Genomic DNA, 24,137 nt, shown 5'->3' with positions numbered 1-24,137 from the left:
TCTCCTGTCCCGTAGACTATAGTCTATATAGTATATACACACATAGGGGAATAGGGGTAATGAAAACAAAACGGAGAACCTTGGATTTCTGTTTCCAAGCATTAGGAAGCAATAGACACCTTTTGTGTCACACTCACACAGCAGGAAGGTTATTATATATCAGTTCACTTCTGTCTGGAAACTAGTACTAGTATATATATGCATAGCGCAACTGTTTAAAAGCTACCGTTTGCTCAATTGGCAAACTCACAGCTCATTTACACTTCAAAGATCTTACATGCCCACTTATTTACACCTCATCAAAGATCTTACATGCCATTAGTAAACCCCCCATCCACTTCCCTTTTGCTCTAACCTTTACTCGATCTACCCTAAAAGGAAGAGAAAAATAATGACTAATCATACATCATACATTTTCCTAGGTTGTGGTAAAAAAAAACTCCAAGCTCCCTGCTTGTGATTCTCACTGGGGAGGAAGAGGCAGAGACTGGGATGGAGGGGGGCTAAGATTAGACTGCCAAGATGGTTTGGAAAGGATCTTTGTGTAGAGAATTTGGTTCCACACGTCCGGCACGCCGGGAAGGCACCAGTGGATGCAGTCCGCGAACTTCTCTGGGTCCGCCTTCTGCTTCGGCGTCAGCAGCTTCCCTTGCCGGATGGAGTACAGTGACGTGTGGGCATCCTTCCGGTAATCTGACATCTTCGTGATGTTGATCACTGTCACTGGAACCTTCTCCATGGAGCTGGCCACCTTTACCACCAGGTCATACATCCGCATGTCATGGTACAGGTCTAGGGGCTGGCTGTAGTTCTGATACGGAAGCGTCTCCTTTACGCATCTGATCCCGTCCGGGTTTCCCCAGTTATGTGGGCTGGTGTCATAGAAAGGAAGCAAGTTTAGCAAGGCCAGCACATATATAAATAAAAATGAGTGAATTACATATGGTGCTAATTCGCAGCCAAAAAGCAACAGAAAACATGAAGTCAGTTTTATGCTAACATCATCTAATCACAATTGCTCTTAATTTTATTCATTTCTTCTTTCAACTTATACACGATTGCATCAAAATAAAATAACTGATACTTGAAGAAAGCAATATGATTGAGTGCCAAAGGAAAGCTAATTTGCAAATATATGGTCATAAAAGGTGTGAAAAAATTCAAAGTACAGCATGCAGCAATGGTGCCTGCTTTCTCTTATGATGTCCAGAGCATGACAATGTGGAGGCATGTGGGGTAAGCTTTCTATGAAACATAAGTTGTATATAGACACCGACAGTCACTTTTGTAAAATACTGGCTATGGAACACTCAAGACTCACATGATACTATTTTTGACTCTGCTGATCTACTCCAGAGACACTGGATATAATAATTAGTTAGTTGTGTCTAACAATGCACAAGACTCCAAACCTAATGACAGAGCTTGCTAACTAAATTTATCTACCATGGGTAACAGAGCACATATATGCTATTTAAATAAGTCATTCATCATGCATTAAAAGCATTATGTTTTTTCAAACTTAAAAAATACCACATTGATTCAGTTAACATGAGGCTAGTCAGTATGTAACAGAGCACATCTATACTTATAGATGGAGGATGTAGGTATGTAATATATGCAAAAAGTAAATGATTCTGACTGGGAGAGGCTAAACATTCAGCAAAATGGCTGGATTACTAAGTATCGACAACAACAGAAATGGTATGGGTAATTGGGTATTTAACTCACTGCATACTGCATTTATAGTATTGCATCTAGATATAATTGCTGTATATGAGTTGATGGTTTCAAATTTTGAAGGGATAAAATTTCCGGCATTGAAGTTGAGGGGCGATAATTAAACCATGAGTCCACGACTTCAGTTGAGGGATGAAAAATAGACTATTTTCTATATAATATTGTATTCATATTTGATCGGACATTGCTACTTCATTTTATAGGTTTATTAAGAAGCTGAAATTTTTAGACCAATCGTAAGTACACAGAGAACATCCCTTCAACTTTGCTACTACCCAGTATCAATTTTAAACATTCATTTGTATTTCAGAAAATTAGTGCTCAGTTCCTGAGGTGTGCATAGTGCATACTATATATGGTTCGATATTACTACTATTTACAATGTGTATGATAGCTTTAGATGTTTATATCAAACTTATTGGTTGGATTTACGAAAAAGTTCCCACTTCCAGTTTAGCATATGAAGTTCATTTTTTTTTAAAAAAAAGGTAAAGAAAATCACTATGACCCTGTATATAGGAAGTTTACAAGGTCACATATTAGTATTGTATATACCTCACTATTTGTACAGAGTAATTGGTAATATTCTTCTCTATCCGCTTTGGTGCCCCTAAAATGTTCAATGAAATGCTAAGCTAGCACCTACAATGTTTTCTATTCAGTTTGGGTTGTAACTTGCGCTCGCATTTTCTATATTTCCTAGCTGCTGGTATGGCAATGGGACAGCAGGAAGCAAGCAAAAGCTTTGAGACTACTCAGGCACAGTTCCTAATTGTTCTCTCGCTTCAGGGCTCAAGGTCCCAATAGCTTCCAGCGGTGCGTCAAGATCTCCTGGTGCAAGCAACCTAGGCTCAGCAAGGACATGTTGCTATGCTGGCACGAAGATAATTAGATAAATGATCAAACTTTCAAACCATGGTGAGAGATAACATGGTACTGAAGTCATTTCCACTGAAAAGAGATTGTATCGGTTAATGGCAGTGGCCAAGATAAGGGACATCTTTGGGGTCCTTCAAATTTCAAAACAGGGAGCTTCAAATTTTCTTTAACATGTCGTATGCACATCTCTGAACCCTCAAACACTGCTGCACTGTACAAGCAACTTTCTATTCATGCCTTAGAGATCTGTCTTTCTCAGCTTCCTACAAGATAGTTTTCATATACGAATATGGAAGTGTATTAGATGTTCAGATTATCGATCATTAGTTCATTACTATACCCACGCGAAAGCACAGGGTACAGAGAAAAATCTAGATTGTGAACTTGCTGCCTGCCAAGTGCACAAATGTGCAAATGGTGGTATACCTAGTTCTGGACCTATTTAGGGTGTGGCAAAGCCGTGCTTGCTTTTCTAGTGTACTACTATAGGCAATTGAAGTAGATAAGTATTTCAAATTCTCCTAGCAAAGGTAGAGTTTTGTAGGAGTGTGGTTCATATACTCCAACATCACAAGTTCAACGTACAATGGCATCAGGCACCCAATTGTTTTAACTGACTAAGAAGCCACTTCTTTGTTAGAAGTACAATAAGACTTTTAGTAGTTATGGCATGACATAACAAATGGCAAAAAGAGCCTTGATCAAGATATCATATACCAGAAACTAAATTTTAACACGTCTGTCCATTTTCTAGTATGCATCCATGTATAGATATTTCTCAACCGTTAAAAAATCCAACATATCATCAGTACTCAAAGAGTCATACTAAGTCTCTGTTAGGAATCAGGACAAATACAGAAGCCAATTCCAGAACAGCAGGACTCCTTTCTCTTGTCAAATCCCGATTTTCATGTTGCTTGTGATGCAAAAAAAGGCACAGAAGTCTCAGCTAACCCACACCACACCACATGTGGAACATTATTTCTTTTGCTGTTGTACCAAATAGTGCCTTTTGCCTTCCTAATTGCGAACGAGACCCACATAGAAGTTTGTTGAGATCATAAATAAAAGTCTCGCCACCATCCCTAAGTGCTAGTTTTGTTGTACTTTAAGTCTACAGATGCTTCTTACCTTAAAATTCTCATATAACATTTGAATCACACCACCTGGAATGCAGTCAGAGGTTTCAATGAAGTTTTAAATTTTATTTGGTCTATTTATCTTTAATTTTGCAAATGCTCAAAACTCTAATGTTTAGTATCATCTATGTACCATGGTACCAAGTCTACAATACCCTCCTTTTTTATTGCATAAGCATAATGCAAATACAACAAATCCAAGAAATATCCAACCACAACCTGCTACTGAGTACAGAGTGAAGTCCAGAAAACTGAACTAAATTTGGATTTTGTATCCATGCAAATGTTCACTATCAGATCCATAAGCTAGGCCATCACTTTCCTTGTGGGCCATGAACCAGCCTGACAGCTGAGTCTTATATTTCGTTGACTATGACCACATTGTTGGTTGAAAAAGAGGAAGCTTGCTGCTCCAGAAGAAAATTTGGGCTTAAAAAACCCCTTCGATCAAGCCTATGTATGGTGTCCCGAGCAACATTGGTTCACAAAGTTCAAGGTAGCATTGGAAATCACTCATAATGGTACTAACCAATCAGAGTCCACAGTGAACCACCACTGCTTGTACCAGAGGAAAATAAAGCAAATAATGCAGCAGCTTTCAGTTACCTGATGTGAAGTGGAGAAATTGTCATGAAGAAGACAGACGTGCGGGCAGGATCAATGTTGTCATTGAGCCAATCAGACCACGTCTTGAACACCCGGCCATACGCCTCAATCCTGGGAACCTCGTCATGCTCAGACCAATACCTCGAATTTGGTCTCCTGCAAAAATCCATCCAGCATCCTCAGAACACGAACCAACTCATTGCTCAATTGCAAGTTACAAAAGGCAGCAAAGAAGCTACACATTTGCAGTCCAGACGGGGGAGACAGGAGTCAATCCAGTCAAGCAGAAAGGAAGCGACAAACGGCCGAGGCTGATGCTGACCTGACTTTCATGTCGGCCGTGTTCATCCACCAGATGTAGGTGTTGAAGATGAGGTAGTCGACGCCCCTCCAGTACCTGGCGTGCCCCTCTATCCTCTCGGGCCTGATGATCCGGTGCTCGATGCTGTGGATCTTGGGGTTATCGGAGTTGGACTCGACGAGGAAGGGCGCCCAGTAGAACTCGAGCGTGGCGCGGTACTCCTTTGCGTGGAAGACGGTGAGCGAGCCCCGCTTGACGACCTTCTTCCTCCCCTTGGACAGAATGGGCTGCACCAGGCACACCAGCGACTCCCACTGGTTGCGGTTCAGCGAGTCCCCGACGAACATCAGTCGCTTCCCGCGCATCGCCTCCATGAACCTCCGAGCGTCGAACCTGCTCGGATGGATTGGACGCATTCAGTCGAATCGATTGGATTGGAGGGCAACAAAGACGCACGCAACCGAGCTCGCAATGAGGTGAGGTAATGGCGCAGATCTGGACTGGAGTGTAGGGAGGAGACGTACGTGGGGAGGGAGCAATCGTCGGGCTGCCATTTCCAGTACTGCCACAGATGGTCGGGGCGGCCGTTGGCGAGGCAAGTGACCTGCTTGGTGAGGAAGGTGCAGTCCTTCTCGCGGTACGCCGGGAGGGAGACGTTGTCGAAGACCCAGCGTCCGCGGGAGAGGTCGCAGGCGGGCGGCGGTAGGGCCAGCGGCGGGAGGCCCGAGACGTTGTAGAAGTCGGCGTCCGGGTAGAGGTAGTCGTCGATGGAGAGCTCGGCGATGGTGCGCACGTCCTCGCCGTACATGAAGAGCGCGAGCAGGAAGAAGGCCGCCACCAGCGTGGTGACCGGGGAGCGGCGCGCCGCGGCGAGGAGGGAGTAAGCGGAGGTGGTGAGGGAACCCAGGAGGCCGAGCCCCCCGGTGGTGGTGGTGGTGGGTAGCGGTAGTGGGAGGTCGGAGGCGGAGGTAGAGCTGGAGGTGTGCGGCGGTGGCTTGGCCATGGCTGCTGCGGAAGGGAGGGGGTGTGTTGGTGTGGTGGGCTGGTGGCGCAATGCCCCGCCCAGGCTGGTGAGCTGCGGGCAAGCAGTGAGTGGCGACGCCGGGACAGGAGGGAGGAGACCGTCCGTGGCCTAGGTAGAGGATGCTAGCACCGCCGTGAGCTGCTCGCGCATGGCGACGGGGGAGTCGGCCGCCGCCATGGCGACAAGGGGATCTGATCTCTCTGGTGTGAGGAGGGGATAGCCACGAACACGAAGCAGCACAGCAGAGGCAGAGCAGTGTGAATGCAGGGAAGAAGGAGAGGGGGGAGAGAGAGCAGAGGAGGAGGCGTAGCGGCGGTACGGCATCATCAAGGTGGGGGTTTAACCACACCTAAAACCCTCGACTAATCAAGGGAGGGTGTCTGCTTCCTTCGTCACGTTAAGGGCACTCTGTATTAATAATAGTTTCTATTTCTATTAAATAATAAGTTGTTACCTAAGTAAAATGCTGACGTAGCAGTTCAATTAATAAAGAAAGAGAAGGAAAACACAAGAAATCGTTTCTTGCGGAAGAAATCGTATCTTCACTCGCAACGAGGCACAAAGAAACAATGATTTCACAGTTGAGAAGAAACCGACAGTTTCTACACAGCGTCTTCCCTCACAACGTGTGCTCGCCGGCTGTCGCTGCTTCTTGCCTGTTTTGCGCACACTTGCCCGCTGGCCCGCCGTGCTCGCATCCGCTTGCTCGCTCCTGTGCCTGTTCGCTCACATCGCGAGCGCTAGCTCGCTAGCCGCCGCACTCACGTCCACCCCCTCGTCGACTAACACGGCTTCTCGCCCGCGTTGAATGCACTGGTGTGTCAGTGGCCCACCGCTGAGCTTGCATCCGCTCGCTCTAAGCCTGGGCATTCGGGTTACCTGATTTTTTCGGGTCGGGTAATTCAAAATTTGGGTAATGAAAATTGTTACCCGATATTAGTTCTGAAAAAATACTACCCGCAATTTCGGGTACCTGATAATTCGGGTTCGGGTTCGGGTATTCCCGAATTTTCAAAAAACAACACACTATACAAAATTTCAATAGCAATTTATATAGAATTTCAGCAGCAATTTGTATAGAATTTCAATAGCATTTTGTAGAGAATAATATATTACTATCACTTGTTCAAACAAAGAGAATTATGTTCTAATAAATTGATAAGTTCTAATATTTAACTAACAACACATGATAAATACAAAGATATAGATAAAAATTTGGGTAATTCGGGTACCGGGGGATATTACCCGCATTACCTAAACTAATTTCGGGTAATCAAAATCGCTATCCGAATTTAGGATCGGGTACCTCGAGTTCGGGTAATTCGGGTCCGGGTCCGGTTAATTCGGGTACGGGTAATGGGTATCGGGTAATTTGCCCAGGCTTAGCTCGCTCGCCGGTTGCCGCGGCTATTGGCCCGCTGGACGCCGCGCATACTCGCTGGCGCCGCCGAGCTCAACCGCGCTGCTCTTCTGACGATGCGCTCGAGTTCGTGACTCTCTACGGCGAGGTGGAGGCTAGCCAAGGCCCATCCGTGCTATAGCCACGGTCGCCACCGCCGAGGCTGCTCGTCGTCCACCTAGACATACTATCACGCTCGCCGGACCTGTGTGTGCTCGTCAGTGTTGCCGCGTCTGCTTGCCCACGCTGTTGCGTTCACGTGCCAGCCGCCGCAATCGCTCGCTCACGTATTCTCTGGTGATGTTGTGTGTTGCTTGTATACTGCTTTTGATCGGTGTAGAAACGAAGGGAGAGAGCATCAGAGAGAGGAAAGGATAAGGGAGAGAGAAAATAGATCATATATTTATTATTTGAAGACACTGCCATTGTGTGAGTGATGATTTTTGCTGATGTGGTCACTATGAAAACCGTGCTAGTTTTTACCATTGGGACTGCCTTAAGGCTTTATTCAGTTCCCAAAATTTTATGTTTTCGGATACCGTAGCACTTTCGTTTTTATTTGACAAACATTATCTAATCATAGAGTAACTAGGTTTAAAAGATTTGTCTCGCGATTTTACAAGCAAATTATGCAATTAGTTTTTATTTTTATCTATATTTAATGCTCCATGCATGTGCCGCAGGATTTGATGTGATGAGAATTTTGAAATTTTTTTGAAACTAAACAAGACCTAAAGTTGAGGCCTTGTTTAGTAAATCTAAAAACTTTTCAAGATTCCTTATCACATCGAATCTTGCAGCAAATGCATAGAACATTAAATATAGATAAAAATTAACTAATTGCATAATTTATTTGTAACCTATGAAATGAACTTTTTTAGTGTAGTTAATTCATGGTTAGACAATAATTGTCAAATAAAAACGACAGTGCTCCAGTAAAAAAAATTCACCAAGAGAACTAAACAAGGCTTGAGTTTTTGGTTTGTTATTAGCAATCAAACAAAATATGCTTCCACCACTCTAAAGTTGAGATTTATAAAGGCATTGTTAGCTTTCTCCATTCCATTTTGGGGTATGTTGAGTGTTGTAATCATTCTATCATCATCTTATTACCTCTCTCGTGAGATCATATCGAGGGATCGAGCTTGTAACAGACTGTCAAAGAAGGACAAAAAAATGAAGGCGCTAAGGGAATGAGGAATGTGATGTTTCTTTTCACTAATCAACTGTTTGGTCCTAGGTTAACAACTACTCTCTAGTAGCAGAGCTATGAGGTTTTATGAGCCCGAGCAATCTTCATGATGTAAAAGCATTTACTTGACATATTATAGTGTTTTTCAATGATATAAAAAAAGTTGAACTTTACTGAGGAGCCGAGCCAGGCCGCCCAAGGTGGCGGTACAGTGGCGAGTCACCGATCTATTGTTCTAACTACAAGATGTTTTGGCTTTCGTTTTTATTATATACTTAAATATACACTTTGTTTAGACATAGTAAAAAAGATATATTTATAAAAAATATAATTTGAAAACGAGAGAACAATAGCTAAAAATTAGCACGGACTCATCTAAACAATAGGGTCAATGGAATAATGGGTGGGCAGTTGGCCAATATAGTTAATTTAAGCTAACAAAAGAACCATAATGCAAATGTCCAAAATACCATACCATTTACATTCAATTTCACATTTCTCTCTTCTCTCTTAGGGGTGTGTTGGTAGAGCTTCTATCTTAGCTTCATAAAGCCATTTCACTGCTGACAAATGGGTCTAGATAAAACTGCTTCTCTTTATAAATTGTTTTCAACTCCTCTCACATGCACGATTGTCTAGGGGAAGCTGAAAATACTAGGTTTTTTCTAGCTTTCTCAATGTTATCTCCTCAAAGAAGTTATTTTACCAAAAGTTTATGAGATTCAACTCTACCAATAAAACTGCTTTTGGAGCCAAAAATATCAAAAATTACTTCACTAGTGAAACTGGGTTATACCAAATAGACCCTCAGCGACAACCGCCTCCTACATCTACGCGTCCTTTTTGCACACTGCCGCACCTATGTTGGTTCACCATTTGTGCCCCCACGTCATCGCGAACCTCCAATTGCGCCAACCATGATCTCATGTAGCAAGAATGCTAAGCTCCACGTTGCGCAACCATTATCTCATGTGTCGCCTTGCAGGAGCGGCATCACCTATATATGAGGTCTTGTATAGTAGCTCCACTTCGTGTTGTATTAGTACTACGAAAAGGAAAATAGAATTAATCTTGCATTTGCCAGCCATGGCTCTATATGGCAATAGAGAGAAGGAGAATGGGAAGAAAGAGGAAAACCCTGAATACCTTCAATAAAAACGCCTCAACCAAGATGGTGTTGCCCGAACGAGCTATGCAGGAGGTCCAATCCACACAGGAAATCTCGACTACTTGTCGGATATGACAAAAGTACTAAATATACTTAGAAGCCTATCAATATATAAGAGATCTACTCTATGTAATCCCTATTCATTGTAACAAACTAGAAAACAACAAGATACGATCAAGATTACCCGATGTAAAACCTATCTTTCAGACTATATAAGCAAGGGCAGAACTAGAAATCGAGCATAGAGATCGTGAGAGGAGGAGCAACGCAAAAAAAACTAGTTTTTGTGCACCTGGGAAGAAGGGAGAAGAAAAGGGGAAGACGAAGACAACATGGCAGCTAGTTGTTTGGCAGCTAGCTTGCTTCTAATTGGGCTGATGGCTTGCTTATATCATGGGCTTCAAATGTTACTTGAAACTTGGGCTTAAAACTAAGGCCATGTTTGGTTTCACCTATTAAAGTTTACCATCTAATGTTTAGACACATGCATGGAGTACTAAATATTGACTATTTACAAAACTAAAAACATAGCTAGAGAGTAATTTGCGAAACGAGTCTTTTGAGCCTAATTTGTCCATGATTAGACACGAATTGTCAAATAAAACAAAAATGCTACAATATCAGTAAATTTTAACAACTCCAATCAAACACCCCCTAAGGAGGGCAGGGCCTATAATTGTGCTAAGAGGTCCATGTATTTAAGTACATTATAGGGAATTCACAGGCTATTAGGAGAGGCCGGACCCCCCTCTACCCCTGTACCTAAGGAGGAGCGTCTCCTATATTGTCATCTTGGTTCTAAACTAAAGAAAAATTCACCGGCGGTCCCTCAACTTAGCTTAAAGTGTCATCTGGGTCCCTAAATTTTTAAAGTGATATATATGGGTCTCTAAACTTGGCAGATGTTGTCAGGTTCCTAAACATTCAAGGTGATCATCGTAGGTCTTTATACTTGGTAGAAGGTGTCATCCAAGTTTCTAAACTTGGCTGATAGTGTCATCCTGGTCCACATGTGATCTAGCCCACTCTATAAGCTGGTATGACACGTTGATTCTATGTTAGACGTGGATCCAACATGTGTCAATTAATCAATCATTACTTATATAATATTTATTATGAAATTATAAATTATATAAAATAATTTACAACAACAAATGGTATAAACCAAAATAGAAAATAATAAAATTAATTTAATATTTATGATCATTAATAGTATTAAAATAATATTAAATTTAGAAAATAATAATATTTATAGTATTACTGTATAATATTATACCACGATTAATAATACTCTTATTAAAATTTCTAATACTAGTATTCTAGTATTAAAAGTTTTAATGAAGGTATTATAGTATATTTGTATATTTATTGTAATTTTTTTTGCCGATATAATTTTTTTGTTGTTGTAAGTTTTTAAACACTTTACTTTATTTTTTGTTGACATAAATTATTTTATATGATTATAATTTTATGATAAATATTATATAAATAATGATTGATTATTTGACACATTGTGGATACATGCTTACAGTTAGTATGTCACGCCAACTTATAGAGTAAGTTGGACCATATTTGGACCGGGATGACATAGTCGACCAAGTTTATGGATCTACAGTGACCACTTTAAGAGTTTAGAAACCTGGATGACACTCTTTGCCAAGTTAAGGACCCATGGTGGTTACTTTGAAAGTTTAGAGACCTAAATGACATTCTCTTCTAAATTTAAGGATCCACATATATCACTTTGAAGTTCAAAGACCTAAATGACACCTTTAGCCAAACTAAGGGACCGCTGCTGAATTTTTCTCTTTTAACTATAACCTTCGCATCATCAATACCCCTTCACCCGAGCACAGGATGCACTAGAGAATCAATTCTCAATTGAGCTTATTAGGGTACCATGTACCTGAATCAGTGCGAACTTTCTCTTGTGCTACCCTATTGATTTCTTATGCGCAATACATTGATCACTACTCGGATGCTAATTCGTCATCTTTAGTGGATGGTCTAAAATTTTTTAGTGACTATTAATAATGTCTAAAAACTCTTTTAGTGACTATTAATAATTCTAATGTGTCATTTTAAATGTCACCTTCTAATGGTTCCATTTATATATACTATTATATTGGTTTTGTGGAAATAATTATATATGTTATGGACACTATTTATTAGTACCTTGAGAACACATTGGTGAATTAGATGTTTAGAGCATCTCCAAGAGTTTGTGAAATGATTTTTCATCCATAAATTTTTTTAGCAAAATAAGAAAAAAACCTTCTCCAACGGTTTAACATCTCAATTTCTCATCTTTTCTAACTTGATATATCTCCCTCTCTAGCGTGCAAATATACGCGCGGGCTCCGTACTTGGCATCAGTCTTTCTCCTCATGCTTAGAGGGGCTCTTGTTTCGTTAGCGGGTTTTTGAGTTTTTATAAATTAAATTTGCCGAACGGTTAGAGATGAGATCATTTTTTTCCTCCCATATTGTTTTGGGAGTTGGCAAACAACAAGATTTGAAAAATGCATTTTGCCAAACAGTTGGAGATGGACAACAACAAATTACAATTTTTCCTCAACTATTTTCAGTGTCAGACTCAATTAATAATATACGTGAATAAAAACAATATGTTTTTGTCCATAAGCTAAAAATAATATTTACTTATTGAACTGAAAAAATAAAATTACAATTGAAATATTTAAGGACTAAAATGCGCTTGGTAGTTTATAAGAATAAAATTTAGTCATGGAATACAAACTTTAAAAATTGAAACAATCACTTCGTTGAAATTAAGCCTAAAAAGATTTTGTTGATTGATATCGTTATTTAAAAATTCAGGGACCATCTGTATCGTCCAAAAGAAACCTTAAACTGAAGGAGTAAGGACCATATCACTTGACTCTAACCTTTTACGCCTTGTTAGTTGGACTAAAAAGCCATGATAGAAAGTAGTGTTCATTGATTTGTTATAAAAAAACACTGCTAAATGATAAATAGATTCGATTGATAAACTCATAAATAGAACGCTAAAGGATAAGGATTTATTTATTTTTATCCACCAAATACTTTGGAACTATAGTGTGTGTGTGTGTGTTTTTGCAGGAAACAAAGAGTTTGATCAGGGTTATCAGTTTACATTTTACAAAGCATATACTTGCGCTTTGTGTATGCCTAACTCCAAGGAGAAAGCGAAAGTACCAAAATTTCCACTAACGACTACCGTTGCCTGATTCCTGTGATGGTTTCTCTGATTCCAAGCAAAGTTAGGCCTTGTTTAGTTCCTAAAATTTTTTAAGATTTCTTCGTCACATTAAATCTTTGCACGTATATATAAAGTATTAAATATAGATAAAACTTAACTAATTATATAGTTTATCTATAATTTACGAGACAAATCTTTTAAATCTAATTGATCTATAGCTGAACAATAATTACCAAATATAAATGAAAATACTACAATAACTGAATTAAAAATTTTCGCGCTTACGAGCAGAATGCCAGAATCACCGCACACAAACTGACAGACACCTCCAAAATACGCCCAAAACGTCTACCCCTCTCCTCCCTTCCGTGCCGTCGCATTTCCACGTTCTAATAATCAAAAGGATTTTAAAAACGAACAAAAAATTTTAAAATCCCAGATTTGGAAGTACTGCTACGGTAGCAGGAAATAAATAAAAAATATATATATTTTTTAAAAAATTGCGCGTTCGTTTGCACGTCAAATTCGTCGTCGGACTTCTTCCCATCGTCTTCTCCCCGTGCCCCGTACCTTCCGTTCCCTTTCTCCCGTTCGCACGCCGCCTCGTGCCCTCTTGCTCCCAGATCTCGTGGCCATCGCCATTCCCCCCTCCGCTACACGCCGAGCGCCCGCGCCCAGATCAGGCGTCTCCGCTGCTCCTCGCGTCCTCGCCCCAGCCCTTGCGGCCTCGCCCCCGTCATCTCCCGTGGAGGACTGCCGCGGGGTGGTGACGAGAGGAGATCCGCCGGGGCTGGCTGCTGGTTGGTCGGCTGGTCGATCCCTTTCCTTCGTTTGTTGGTGCCTGAGCCCGGGGTTTGGATAGTTTCTTTCGCTCCGTCTGTTGCGGATTGGATTCCTGCGGCTGCTGCTGCGTCGCCGAGTGCTGATTCCAGCTTGTTCCCCTCCCCCCCCTGAGATTGTACGAGACGGACCGCCCTCTGGCGCGGAGGCCGCACAGGCAAGGCGGCGCCGGCGGCGAGATGAAGGGCGCGACCATCCCCTCGGTCGCGATCATGCCCTCGCCGCTCTTCCTCTGGCGGTTTAAGGTGCCTCTCAGTCTTTGAAATATTCCCAACTCCTTTTCTTTTCTGCCTGGCCTTTGACATGCTCTGAAGAAGTAGTTTAAGTTCAGTCCCTGTTCACATGGTTACATGATTTCAAGTTAAGTGCTCGCTGCTTTGATGAGGTTTGGCTATATGCATTGAGTTGCTGTTAGTATCAGGTTCTGTCAATGTCGACTTGAAACCATGTTAGTATACCCTGCATCATATTCCTAAGAAATAATATCTGTTGAAGTTACGTTTGTAACTAACCCAATTTCATTGGAGTTCGTAAGGGGCTGTTCTTGTAATCAAAAGTCATGTTGTAGTGGAAACAAACAATAACTTGGGGACTGTTGAGTTAACGGTCCCCTTTCTGTGCTGCGAAATGACAAGAGTGTAACAACTGTTCAAACTTATGGAGAGTTAGTTTAGGAGAAATTACCAGTCAGACTAAACATTTCTGAACATTTACTTCACACCTGATCTCCTGTGTAATGGTCTGTAACTTTGACATGGATGACAAAATTACGTTATGAGCTTATGTTTTGTGTTCTCCTGTCACTTAGTGTTGAATTACCTATGTTAGCATGTCATTTTATAATGCTACTACTACCAACAATGCTGAACAGCAATTTCTTTATTTTTTTCTTTGCTTCAACATTATTGTGTGTAAAACTAACTGCATGCAGTATCTGTAATGTTCTGTACCTAAGCTGCTAAGCATCATCTCATCATTACACAAATGTATGATTTGAGCCATACTTTAAATTGCTGGCCCTCCTGTTCCTTTTCAGGTTGTGTTGTTTCTTCTCTGGGGCTTATGTTGTTGCAAGGTCAGTCTTGATATGCTCCATCAATGGCTTCCAATTATGCATGACATGAGATTCTCGTTTGTTAATTTGGTAATTCTCTTGGCATTACAGATAAGTTGGGACTCAGTTATGAGAATGAGTGTTGATCTCAGAGACTTATTTCTTTACGAGGCTTTCTTGTACTATAATCCTCTTCTTCTTGTGGTGAGTTATCACTGCACTCCTGTTATGCTAATAAAAGGTTATTCCTATATAGGGGGTGTTTGGCACTGCTCCACGAACTCTGCTCCACAAACTCTACCATGGAGCAGCTCCACAAAAAACTGGAGTTCGTGGAGTACCTCTTTAGGTGCTCTCACAACTCCACTATTTTTTTATCGAACTGAGTGCATGGAGCTAAAACTGTTTGGCTAAAAAACATGGAGCGGAGCTGAAAAACATGGAACAGAGCAGTCCCAAACACCCCCATAATAGGCACCAAATTAAGGCCCTCTGTTTGCATCTATGTAACTGTAATTCTTGACTTTATTGTAGGCCTTGATGATTTGGTTGTGGGGAGTAAATCTATGGGTCTTTGCACAATCATCTGTGAATTATGCAAAAGTGTTTGATCTTGCACAAACACATTTATCTCACCGAGAGATATGGAGGGTATGCTTATCAGACTCTGCTCTTTGCATTTTCTGTTTTTTTTAAATACTTCATTTTGAATTTACTGTGATTCCTTTTCCTTTGGAAGTGCATCTATACTACTGGTTTGACTTGAGTGCTCAGTTCACAACTATCTGTCCTGTTGAGTTGCACTGCAATAGTTTGCACCACAACTATACTTGCAGATTTCTGCGAGCAAGCATGATGAACTTGCTTTCCTGTGTAAATGTACTCTAATGTGTTTCTTAAGCAACATGATTTACTGGTACATTTCTAGTTCTAAATCATTTTGATGATTGGTCCTCTTTTCAATCCGGTTCTCTTATATAAGGATATCAGGATTTCTAGACGCATATCATGTTTGTTGTTTCTTCCTTTTATCAATATTCTTTATGCTACCTTCAACTCTTTTCAATCTGAAGTTATTTTTTGTAAGTCCTTCCGTATTATTTGTATTTGACACATTATTCTGCTATGATGACACACAGTGTTTTTTGTTGTTTTATTGACAGTGTGCTACTTGGCTGACTTTAATTGTCCCTACTAGCATGACAGCCTACCTATATCTGTACTCACATGGAGAAGTGTCTCTTGCAGCATCTCAACCAGTGTAATATCTAGCCTATTCAGCATTAATTCATTCACTGCTTTATTCATGTTCCTTTTGTGCTTGAGCTCATGAGACACTTTGGTTTATTTCTTATAATTGCTTATTATGTTTTTTTGGTAGTGCTTCCATCAAACCAGTATTGCTTAAAATAACCAAATGTATATAATAAGAATATAATTCCCTGAATTCACTCATTCAGTATCTGTACGCTAAACAGTGTTAATTAATAACTATCATCCCGTCGTAATAAAAAAAATCTGAGTAGTAGTTTATGCAAGGTATTAGTTTTACAGAAGATCTGAGTGGTAGTTTCCCTTTCGTATGTGTTAGCTTTACAGAAATCTGTGACGACTTGTCTCTGTCAAAAGAAATGACCCAAAACAATTCAGTGAAACATAGCAAGGCATATCTTGGCAAAGTATACACAAGATTGGTGCACATACTGATGGTTGCATGTAATGCTTTTAACAAAAATAAAATAAAATTGAAGAACGTGTTACCCAGTCATTCATTCAGTTGAAGAGTACTAGAGTAGAATACCATGCTATATATTATGCTCGTGCGCCAATTTTCAGATCCATGGTGGTGAACTAATTGACATATCTTCTTGCATCTTTGCAGGTTCTCTTGTATGCTATTCTTCTGATGATCCTCCTTTCTCCTTTTGATATGTTTTACTTATCATCACGCTTTTACTTTCTGAGGACAGTCTGGCGTATAATACTGCCTTTACAAGTAAGTTGTACAATTTATTAGTATTTTTAGTCATCATGCTACGAACAGTATGATATGGCCTAGTGGCTAGGATTACCTGATTGTACCCATGGAGGACAATTGGATCATAACAAACTACTAATGATCCCCTGTCCCCTTTTCTGTAGGCAATTACATTTCCTGACTTCTTTTTGGCTGATATTTTTACATCCATGTCAAAGGTATGTATTATTTTATCAAGAAGTATTGATTGTAAACTCTTTTCTCGTTTATCGAGAAGTATTGATTGTAGACTGTTTTGTTGTTTGACACATCCCAACTTGGAGACAGGGACAGGACCAGTTGTTTATTAATATGACTCTAGTTCTCATATTGGCTATAGTATAATATTTAATACATTTTTGTAGTACAAACATTACCTTTTGACTATATGACACAGTAATGCTGTTCCTTAATTTTTAAAAGTAGAAAAGCGATTCTAAGTTGTAACTCTCCCATCGTCTTGAGTCATAACATGTTTTATCTTTGATGTTCTGTTCTGCCATTTCTTGATTTGCTTCAACTCTACACAGGTGTTCTCAGATCTGGAGCGTTCGGTTTGTCGTATGGTAAATCGCCAGGTTGGTTTCGTGCATGTGCTCTTTGCTATGCACATACTTTCGTCATCAGTTTAAATTCTTGTTGGGACTCAAATCTCTCATTCCTGTAATGTTTCTCATTTTCGTATTTTACAGGTTGCAACAATCGCTTGGTTTGAAGCAGATTCTGTTTGTGGCAGTCATTCTGTAGCTATTCCTCTTGTTCTTGTGTTCCCCTACTTGTGGCGTTTCTTCCAATGTCTCCGGCAGTACAAGGATACAAAGGAGAAGACATGTCTCTTGAATGGTATTCATTCATCAAGCATTAACTTTGATTGTTTATTTGTTTTGCAGGAAACTTGTATGTTTACTTCTATACCTTTCTCTAGAATAACTTGCCATTTTTTTATATCCTGAATCCAGCTCTCAAGTACTCGACAGCAATTCCTGTGATTTTTCTTTCTGCTCTCAAGTACCATGTATATCCTGATCAGTGGGTTGGCTTCTACCGGCCCCTTTGGCTTATCTCTAGTGTTATTAATTCACTGTATTCCTTCTACTGGGATATAAAGCGAGATTGGGATCTGAGGTTTGTGGCGCCTTTACATATTACCTCTACTATTTGTTCAGCATTTCACACATCCCTATTGCTGCTGCTAATGAGCTTTTGCTTTATATACCTGCAGCATCCTAACCAGGATTTTCATGTTCAAAAACCCAAGCATATGGACTAATCTTCTTTATGGGCAGAACTGGGTATGAACTTGAACACATAAATGCTTCTTGGTTAACTCCCTGGACAATTTTGTCACCGGTCTGTTCTGTGCAAATTCTACAGGTATTCTACTGGGTGTTGGGCAGCAATTTGGTTCTGCGATGCACATGGACATACAAGCTCTCAGCGCATCTTCGGCACAACTACCTGACAGTGTTCACCATAGCAGCTCTGGAAATACTGAGACGGTGGCAGTGGGTGTTCTTCCGAGTCGAGAATGAGTGGAACAAGATGACAGCCAAACAAAACTTGGAGATGTCATCTGACATGCCTTCCGAAGGAGACAGGCTACTGGATTCTAGTAACCATACAGTATGAGCTGAACAGAACAGTAATCTCATATTTTGTGATACAGATTCATCACCATTCTTTTAGAGTGACCATTATAGCCAATTTTACGTCGACGGTTCAGATTTTGTCTGTAGAGCTCAAAAGGTCAGGGATACATGATAGGTTTCTATATAAAAGAAGTTGAAATTTGTTGGCGGCTACGGATGTAATCCTCTTGTGGGGATGTATACTGTTGTAACCCACTTGAATCCAACGAGAGGTATTTGTTGACACATGAAAGAATAATAGTAATGCTGAAATTTTACGAACTTTTTTCAGATTGTCTTCGCTTACGACTAATGCCCTGCTTTTTATCTTTGATGTGTACCAAATATGTACCAGCACTTCTCTCTTTTATCTTGTTTCTTATTATATCATATCTTTGGTGAGTGCCGCATAGGCTCACATTGGCTATAACAGACAAACTGCTTCCGTGAGCGCACATTATCACCAGTCTATCAGATAGCTGGGACCTGATGAAGTAACATCATAGCACTATAGAAAATATAAAAGACAAATCTTTGAATCCAAGGAGCTGAGTCTAATTGTATATGATGAGATCCAATCATTGTGTCTTCCCCCCACAGATTGAAGAAGATATTTTTGTGAAAAAAAAAACGCCTGAACCCAGAACACAAAACGAAACATTTACACAAACATACTTTGTCTAATTTACTTTAGCATGATTCATAGAAGGTAAGCAATTATACAGAGATGCTCCCAAAAACAATCCTTGCATATCCATGGCTCCATCCCTTGTTGCACTGACTTTTACATACACACATCTACTGCATTAGCACTATACTCGATTATTTAATTTGCACCTGTTATTGACAATCTACACAAGAAGAGGCGAGTAGGGCGGACCCACAGGGTCAGCCTTGTATAATTAACAGTCTATTATTACTACATATATTTATTTGCAACAATGTATATTGATATGTCTTGCCAACCCAATGGTATATCTTTTGGTCTATAACCAAGAGGTGAAAGGTTCAAACCTTAGCAGCTGCAGTTTTTGTCTTCATTTTTCGTTTTTTTATTTATTTTCTGTTTTTTGCCCCTTTAAAAATTAACTATTTCTAATATATTTATTTCTTTAGTTTTTATATTTATTCCATCTTGTTATGTCGTATAAAACCTCACCTACAAATAGTTTTTAATTTCTAGTTTTTTGTTCTCTCGATATATTAATAACTAATATAATATGTTTACTCTTTTACTTTCTAATTTTATTTATTCTAAGTTGTTATTTCCTATGAGACACGTCAGAAAATAAAAAAATAAATAAAAATAATATAACTTTGACTATGTTTTATATGACTTATCAATAACTTTATACAATGATATTTTAATTTTCTATTTTCTTTTATAACTTTTAAAATTAAGTATGGATTAGTTTTTTCTATTTTTTTGTCCCCTCCCGTTGTATCCCATGACACTCTATGTGTCTCTATTTTTATTTTTTTTATCCTCTCTAGATATTATAACTATAAATAACATATTTCATCTTTTCTTTTGCTATCTTTTCATTCCATCTTGTTGTAAATCTCTTTTATGGCTATTATTTTAAATTATTTGTATTTTTTTATATCATAATTTGTTATAGTTTTTAGCTAATCTTTAAATTTAAAGTTTATTGTGTTATTTAATGCACATGGTTTTGTAGTTTTACCGATTTCGAAGTGATTTTAGCGAATTGAGTAAATTTTTTTTGAGGGGCGTACCCTATCATAAAATTGTAGGTCCGCTATGGCCGAATGCCCCCACCGCCCGACGCCGCCGCCCTCCTGCTTCCCCAATTCCCCTCGGCCCCGCCGCCTCCCATCGCTTCGGTCCTCGGTAAGGTAGTCTATCGGCAGCGCGCACTGCCGGTGCAGGTCGTGGTCGCAGCCCTGGTACGGGCACCGGAACCGCGCCCCGATGCCGACCTCGCGGCACCCGTCGCACCTGCTGGGTTGCCGACTTCTTTTTTTTCCCCCCCTCCAATCAACTGAACTATACATTTCTTATACAATTTCAGGCTTGGTCATGCCTGTAAATATAGATATTGCTCCTTTCAAGCTGGACATCGATGAGCTCATAGCTGATTATGCCAAGGTAATTTTGCCAAATTCTCCCCGTGTGTTGTGCGCATATTAACTTTAGATGAATAATAACAGCTGTGCGTTCCTGATTGGTAGGAGAACTATATGTCACTTGCTGAATTTAAACGAGTGTGGATGGCCAAGAAATTTTCTTATATTTATGAAGGCAGACCTAAGACAAACTCGGGTTTATTCATGCAGTCCCTCTTTCTGCATTGTATTGGTAGGTGCTGGTTTCCTGGAAGCACATATTTCTGAACTGAACCCACACTTACTAATGATCCTTTTTGCGGTGACAGCTGAATTATTTTCCACTTAATTGTGTGTGTCCAGGTCATTTGACTTCTCAAAGTTCACTACCCCAAAGATTGGCTGGACTTTACTGCCTTTACTGTCTGTATGAGTGCCAGCCATACAAGCCACAGTTCAAGATTTATTTGTCTCTTGGTAAGGCACATATATTCGAGCCAATGATCTGGTGCAGGTAGAAACTATTCTTTAATGCATTAAATATTTTCTTCTGTTGGAAACAGAGGAGTCTAGGCAACTGAAAGATTTCGTTGTTATGGCTAAGCAAAATGGACTGCAGCTCGTGCCTGCACTTGTTAAAAGGATGCTCGATAAAGGCATGTTTTTGCTTGGCTACATGAATTTGATTGATGACAATGGGGGCAAGCAGGTTGAGGAGTTGACTGCATTGCAGAACAAGCGAGTAAAATTTGCCTGTGACAAGTACGTGTGACTTTTGCCACCGTGATCTTTAGCATTAGTATTTTTCCATGTTTTAAATAGCGAGCTAAGGCCAAGGTGTTTAGCGTTTTATAAACCGTAATTAGCGTACTTTAGCGGCAAAATTGTGCATGAACGCAAATAGCGGCACAATTTTTTTCAAGCCATTTCGGGCTATAGCGGCAAAAATAGCGGGCTATTTTTTTCCATGGTATTTTTGTTTTGAGTAAATTGCACCAATAGACATCTAAACAAGATGTAGCATCACTGTTTTCTTTGATATGATGTCCATGTGAGTGTTAGTACTGTAAGCAATCGTGCCTAACAAATAAGATTGTGACATACTTTAAATTCCTTCGCCTTGCTACCTGTCGTTGTTCCAAAGTGCAGGTTATTACTCAATGTTTCTTTGCAAACAGGGCTATAATTTAGTCAATAAAAAAAAACAAGGCTAAATTTATTGCCTGCTGATATTTTCCTGTAACTTTTATTTTGCAGGTTATTTGCAAATACCCAAGCAGAAAGTTATATGCACATGGACTTGGTAAGTTCTGTGCTTCTACTTTATAGTTCTATTCCTATCATGGTAGCATGGCGATGACACGATTCCGTGTTTTGCACATGCAAGCGAGAACATGATCCTTCTAGTTTTATGTTTTAATACAAGCTCTGTAAATTGGACCTGTGCTTCCTCTTATTTTCCATAAGATCTTATTAAAGAATTATTGTGCTGTCTTCGGTTGGAAATATATCATCACAAGAACAAAAGGCAGCCTGCCAATCCTTTCTTTTATTTATACTACAAACACTATGCAGGTATGCTTCTGTTACTGATTTATTTGGCTTCCTCTAGGGTGCTGAGTTTGAGCTTGATAGCATCAAGAAATTGTCAAAGGAGTACGCAGAAGCAAAGGAATTGGCCCTTGCAGGTGCCTGTCAATTGTCACTGTTGGATATGTGTGCATTTTCTTCTCCTTTATTTATGTAAAACTCTGGACAAACACTGTTCCTAACCCAACTGCTGTTTGTTTGCCCCTATCACATGGACAGAGGCAAGCCAGATTGTGGAAGTTGAAGATGCTAAGCACCTCCTTCAGAGTGACAAGCTGTTGGGTGACAAGATAGACGAAGTCGTCAAAGAATGGGATGCCCAGAAGGAGGGGTTCTACGAGAGAACAGGATTAACCCCTGGCAATCGGCTCATGGTGGTTGACAATGATGAATCAGGAGTACAAGATCACGAGGACGCATCCCATAGCAATCAGATCATGGCGATTGACAATGATGAATCAGGAGTACAAAATCAAGAGGACGACGACTTTTATGACTTAGATCAGCTGCTAGAGTGAAGAAAGTCCGTAAACTCTTACGGTCGTGTAACCCTGTCATTCAGAATACTGCGAGATGAAATCCTTGCTTGTCTTTACTAGCTTGTCATTTTAAGTCGTTGACTTTCTGTTCTCCTACACTGACTGAAGCAAAATCTTGTACATGATGGTTCCAAACTTCCAGTTTTGGTCGCGTTTCAGATCTGGAGCGTTCGGTTTGTCGTATGGTAAATCGCCAGGTTGGTTTCTTGCATGTGCTCTTTGCTATGCACATATTTTCGTCATCAGTTTAAATTATCGTTGGGACTGAATCTCTCATTCCTGTGATGTTTCTCATTTTTGTATTTTACAGGTTGCAACAATCGCTTGGTTTGAAGCAGATTCTGTTTGTGGCAGTCATTCTGTAGCTATTCCTCTTGTTCTTGTGTTCCCCTACTTGTGGCGTTTCTTCCAATGTCTCCGGCAGTACAAGGATACAAAGGAGAAGACATGTCTCTTGAATGGTATTCATTCATCAAGCATTAACTTTGATTGTTTATTTGTTTTGTAGGAGACTTGTATGTTTACTTCTATACCTTTCTCTAGAATAACTTGCCATTTTTTTTTATATCCTGAATCCAGCTCTCAAGTACTCAACAGCAATTCCTGTGATTTTTCTTTCTGCTCTCAAGTATCATGTGTATCCTGATCAGTGGGTTGGTTTCTACAGGCCTCTCTGGCTGATCTCTAGTGTTATTAATTCACTGTATTCCTTCTACTGGGATATAAAGCGAGATTGGGATCTGAGGTTTGTAGCGCCTTTACATAATGACTCTACTATTTGTTCAGCATTTCACACATCCCTATTGCTGCTGCTAATGAGCTTTTGCTTTATGTACCTGCAGCATCCTAACCAGGATTTTCATGTTCAAAAACCCAAGCATATGGACTAATCTTCTTTATGGGCAGAACTGGGTATGAACTTGAACACATAAATGCTTCTTAGTTAACTCCCTGAACAAATTTGTCACCAGTCTGTTCTGTGCAAATTCTACAGGTATTCTACTGGGTGTTGGGCAGCAATTTGGTTCTGCGATGCACATGGACATACAAGCTCTCGGCGCATCTTCGGCACAACTACCTGACAGTGTTCACCATAGCAGCTCTGGATATACTGAGACGGTGGGCAGTGGGTGTTCTCCGAGTCGAGAATGAGTGGAACAAGATGACAGCCAAAAAAAACTTGGAGATGTCATCTGACATGCCTTCGGAAGGAGACAGGCTACTGGATTCTAGTAACCATACAATATGAGCTGAACAGAACAGTAATATCATATTTTGCGATACAGATTCATCACCATTCTTTTAACGTGACCATTATAGCCAATTTTACGTCGATGGTTCAGATTTTGTCTGTAGAGCTCAAAAGGTCAGGGATACACGATAGGTTTCTATATAAAAAAGTTGAAATTTGTTGGCGACTCCTCTTGTGGGGATGTATACTGTTGTGACCCTCTTGTGGGGATATTTGGTACACATGAAAGAATAATAGTAATGCTGAAATTTTACGAACTTTTTTCAGATTGTCTTCACTTACGACTATTGTCCTGCTTTTATCTTTGATGTGTACCAAATATATACCTGCACTAAATCATGAGTAATTTGGCACAGCACTTCTCTCTTATCTTGTTTATTATTATCATACCTTTGGTGAGTGCCACATAGGCTATAACAGACAAACTGCTTGCGTGAGAGCGCAAGACATTTCATATCGCATTATCACCAGTTTATCAGATAGCTGGGACCTGATGAA

At 40.1% G+C, this 24,137-nt stretch overlaps 4 protein-coding genes across 7 annotated transcripts; 3 read left to right on the top strand and 1 right to left on the bottom strand.

Annotated features, from left to right (window-relative positions):
• On the bottom strand, nt 169–6,003 carry LOC8076627 (protein trichome birefringence-like 28). Its single transcript, XM_002442395.2, has 4 exons — nt 5,190–6,003; nt 4,687–5,058; nt 4,365–4,520; nt 169–872 (listed from the first exon to the last, which is right to left on the bottom strand). Exons 1-4 carry the CDS (start codon nt 5,666–5,668, stop codon nt 464–466), a joined length of 1,416 nt encoding a protein of 471 aa, XP_002442440.1. The 5' UTR covers nt 5,669–6,003; the 3' UTR covers nt 169–463.
• Nucleotides 13,201–18,481, top strand: LOC8076626 (SPX and EXS domain-containing protein 1). The gene is made up of 12 exons (XM_002443430.2): nt 13,201–13,734; nt 14,526–14,564; nt 14,655–14,747; nt 15,078–15,194; nt 15,707–15,802; nt 16,426–16,539; nt 16,686–16,739; nt 17,091–17,138; nt 17,253–17,403; nt 17,520–17,685; nt 17,783–17,852; nt 17,935–18,481. Exons 1-12 carry the CDS (start codon nt 13,669–13,671, stop codon nt 18,187–18,189), a joined length of 1,269 nt encoding a protein of 422 aa, XP_002443475.1. The 5' UTR covers nt 13,201–13,668; the 3' UTR covers nt 18,190–18,481.
• On the top strand, nt 19,928–23,905 carry LOC8076625. 4 transcript variants are annotated; one of them, XM_021446165.1, is made up of 12 exons: nt 19,928–20,043; nt 20,225–20,301; nt 20,385–20,511; nt 20,622–20,735; nt 20,822–21,020; nt 21,516–21,561; nt 21,871–21,946; nt 22,068–22,584; nt 22,698–22,848; nt 23,055–23,132; nt 23,230–23,299; nt 23,382–23,807. In XM_021446165.1, exons 1-8 carry the CDS (start codon nt 19,962–19,964, stop codon nt 22,364–22,366), a joined length of 1,020 nt encoding a protein of 339 aa, XP_021301840.1. In that variant the 5' UTR covers nt 19,928–19,961; the 3' UTR covers nt 22,367–22,584; nt 22,698–22,848; nt 23,055–23,132; nt 23,230–23,299; nt 23,382–23,807. The 4 variants fall into 4 exon arrangements, with proteins under 4 accessions (XP_021301840.1, XP_021301842.1, XP_021301841.1 ...); XM_021446167.1 differs by having other exon boundaries at nt 19,979–20,048; XM_021446166.1 differs by having other exon boundaries at nt 20,000–20,099.
• Nucleotides 22,570–23,636, top strand: LOC8069732 (SPX and EXS domain-containing protein 1). The gene is made up of 5 exons (XM_002443428.2): nt 22,570–22,584; nt 22,698–22,848; nt 22,967–23,132; nt 23,230–23,299; nt 23,382–23,636. The coding sequence occupies exons 1-5, from the start codon at nt 22,570–22,572 to the stop codon at nt 23,634–23,636; spliced, it is 657 nt and encodes a 218-aa protein (XP_002443473.2).

Source organism: Sorghum bicolor, chromosome 8 (assembly GCF_000003195.3).
Source record: "Sorghum bicolor cultivar BTx623 chromosome 8, Sorghum_bicolor_NCBIv3, whole genome shotgun sequence".
Lineage (NCBI taxonomy): Eukaryota > Viridiplantae > Streptophyta > Magnoliopsida > Poales > Poaceae > Sorghum > Sorghum bicolor.
Note: the sequence above shows the minus strand (reverse complement) of the source record. Positions and strands in the feature narration are given on the sequence as shown.

What these genes read in the sequence shown, in the direction of transcription:
- LOC8069732 (XM_002443428.2), top strand. An exon ending in GAAGACATGTCTCTTGAATG is followed by an intron (nt 22,849 to 22,966) that starts GTATTCATTCAT and finishes TCCTGAATCCAG; the next exon opens with CTCTCAAGTACTCAACAGCA. An exon ending in AAGCGAGATTGGGATCTGAG is followed by an intron (nt 23,133 to 23,229) that starts GTTTGTAGCGCC and finishes ATGTACCTGCAG; the next exon opens with CATCCTAACCAGGATTTTCA.
- LOC8076627 (XM_002442395.2), bottom strand. Translation starts at nt 5,668, where the DNA reads ATGGCCAAGCCACCGCCGCACACCTCCAGCTCTACCTCCGCCTCCGAC. An exon ending in GACGATTGCTCCCTCCCCAC is followed by an intron (nt 5,059 to 5,189) that starts GTACGTCTCCTC and finishes CCATCCGAGCAG; the next exon opens with GTTCGACGCTCGGAGGTTCA. An exon ending in ACGGCCGACATGAAAGTCAG is followed by an intron (nt 4,521 to 4,686) that starts GTCAGCATCAGC and finishes GGATTTTTGCAG; the next exon opens with GAGACCAAATTCGAGGTATT.
- LOC8076625 (XM_021446164.1), top strand. Translation starts at nt 20,125, where the DNA reads ATGCCGACCTCGCGGCACCCGTCGCACCTGCTGGGTTGCCGACTTCTT. An exon ending in GTAAAATTTGCCTGTGACAA is followed by an intron (nt 21,021 to 21,515) that starts GTACGTGTGACT and finishes TTTATTTTGCAG; the next exon opens with GTTATTTGCAAATACCCAAG. An exon ending in AAAGGAATTGGCCCTTGCAG is followed by an intron (nt 21,947 to 22,067) that starts GTGCCTGTCAAT and finishes TCACATGGACAG; the next exon opens with AGGCAAGCCAGATTGTGGAA.
- LOC8076626 (XM_002443430.2), top strand. Translation starts at nt 13,669, where the DNA reads ATGAAGGGCGCGACCATCCCCTCGGTCGCGATCATGCCCTCGCCGCTC. An exon ending in GTATAATACTGCCTTTACAA is followed by an intron (nt 16,540 to 16,685) that starts GTAAGTTGTACA and finishes CCTTTTCTGTAG; the next exon opens with GCAATTACATTTCCTGACTT. An exon ending in GTCGTATGGTAAATCGCCAG is followed by an intron (nt 17,139 to 17,252) that starts GTTGGTTTCGTG and finishes CGTATTTTACAG; the next exon opens with GTTGCAACAATCGCTTGGTT.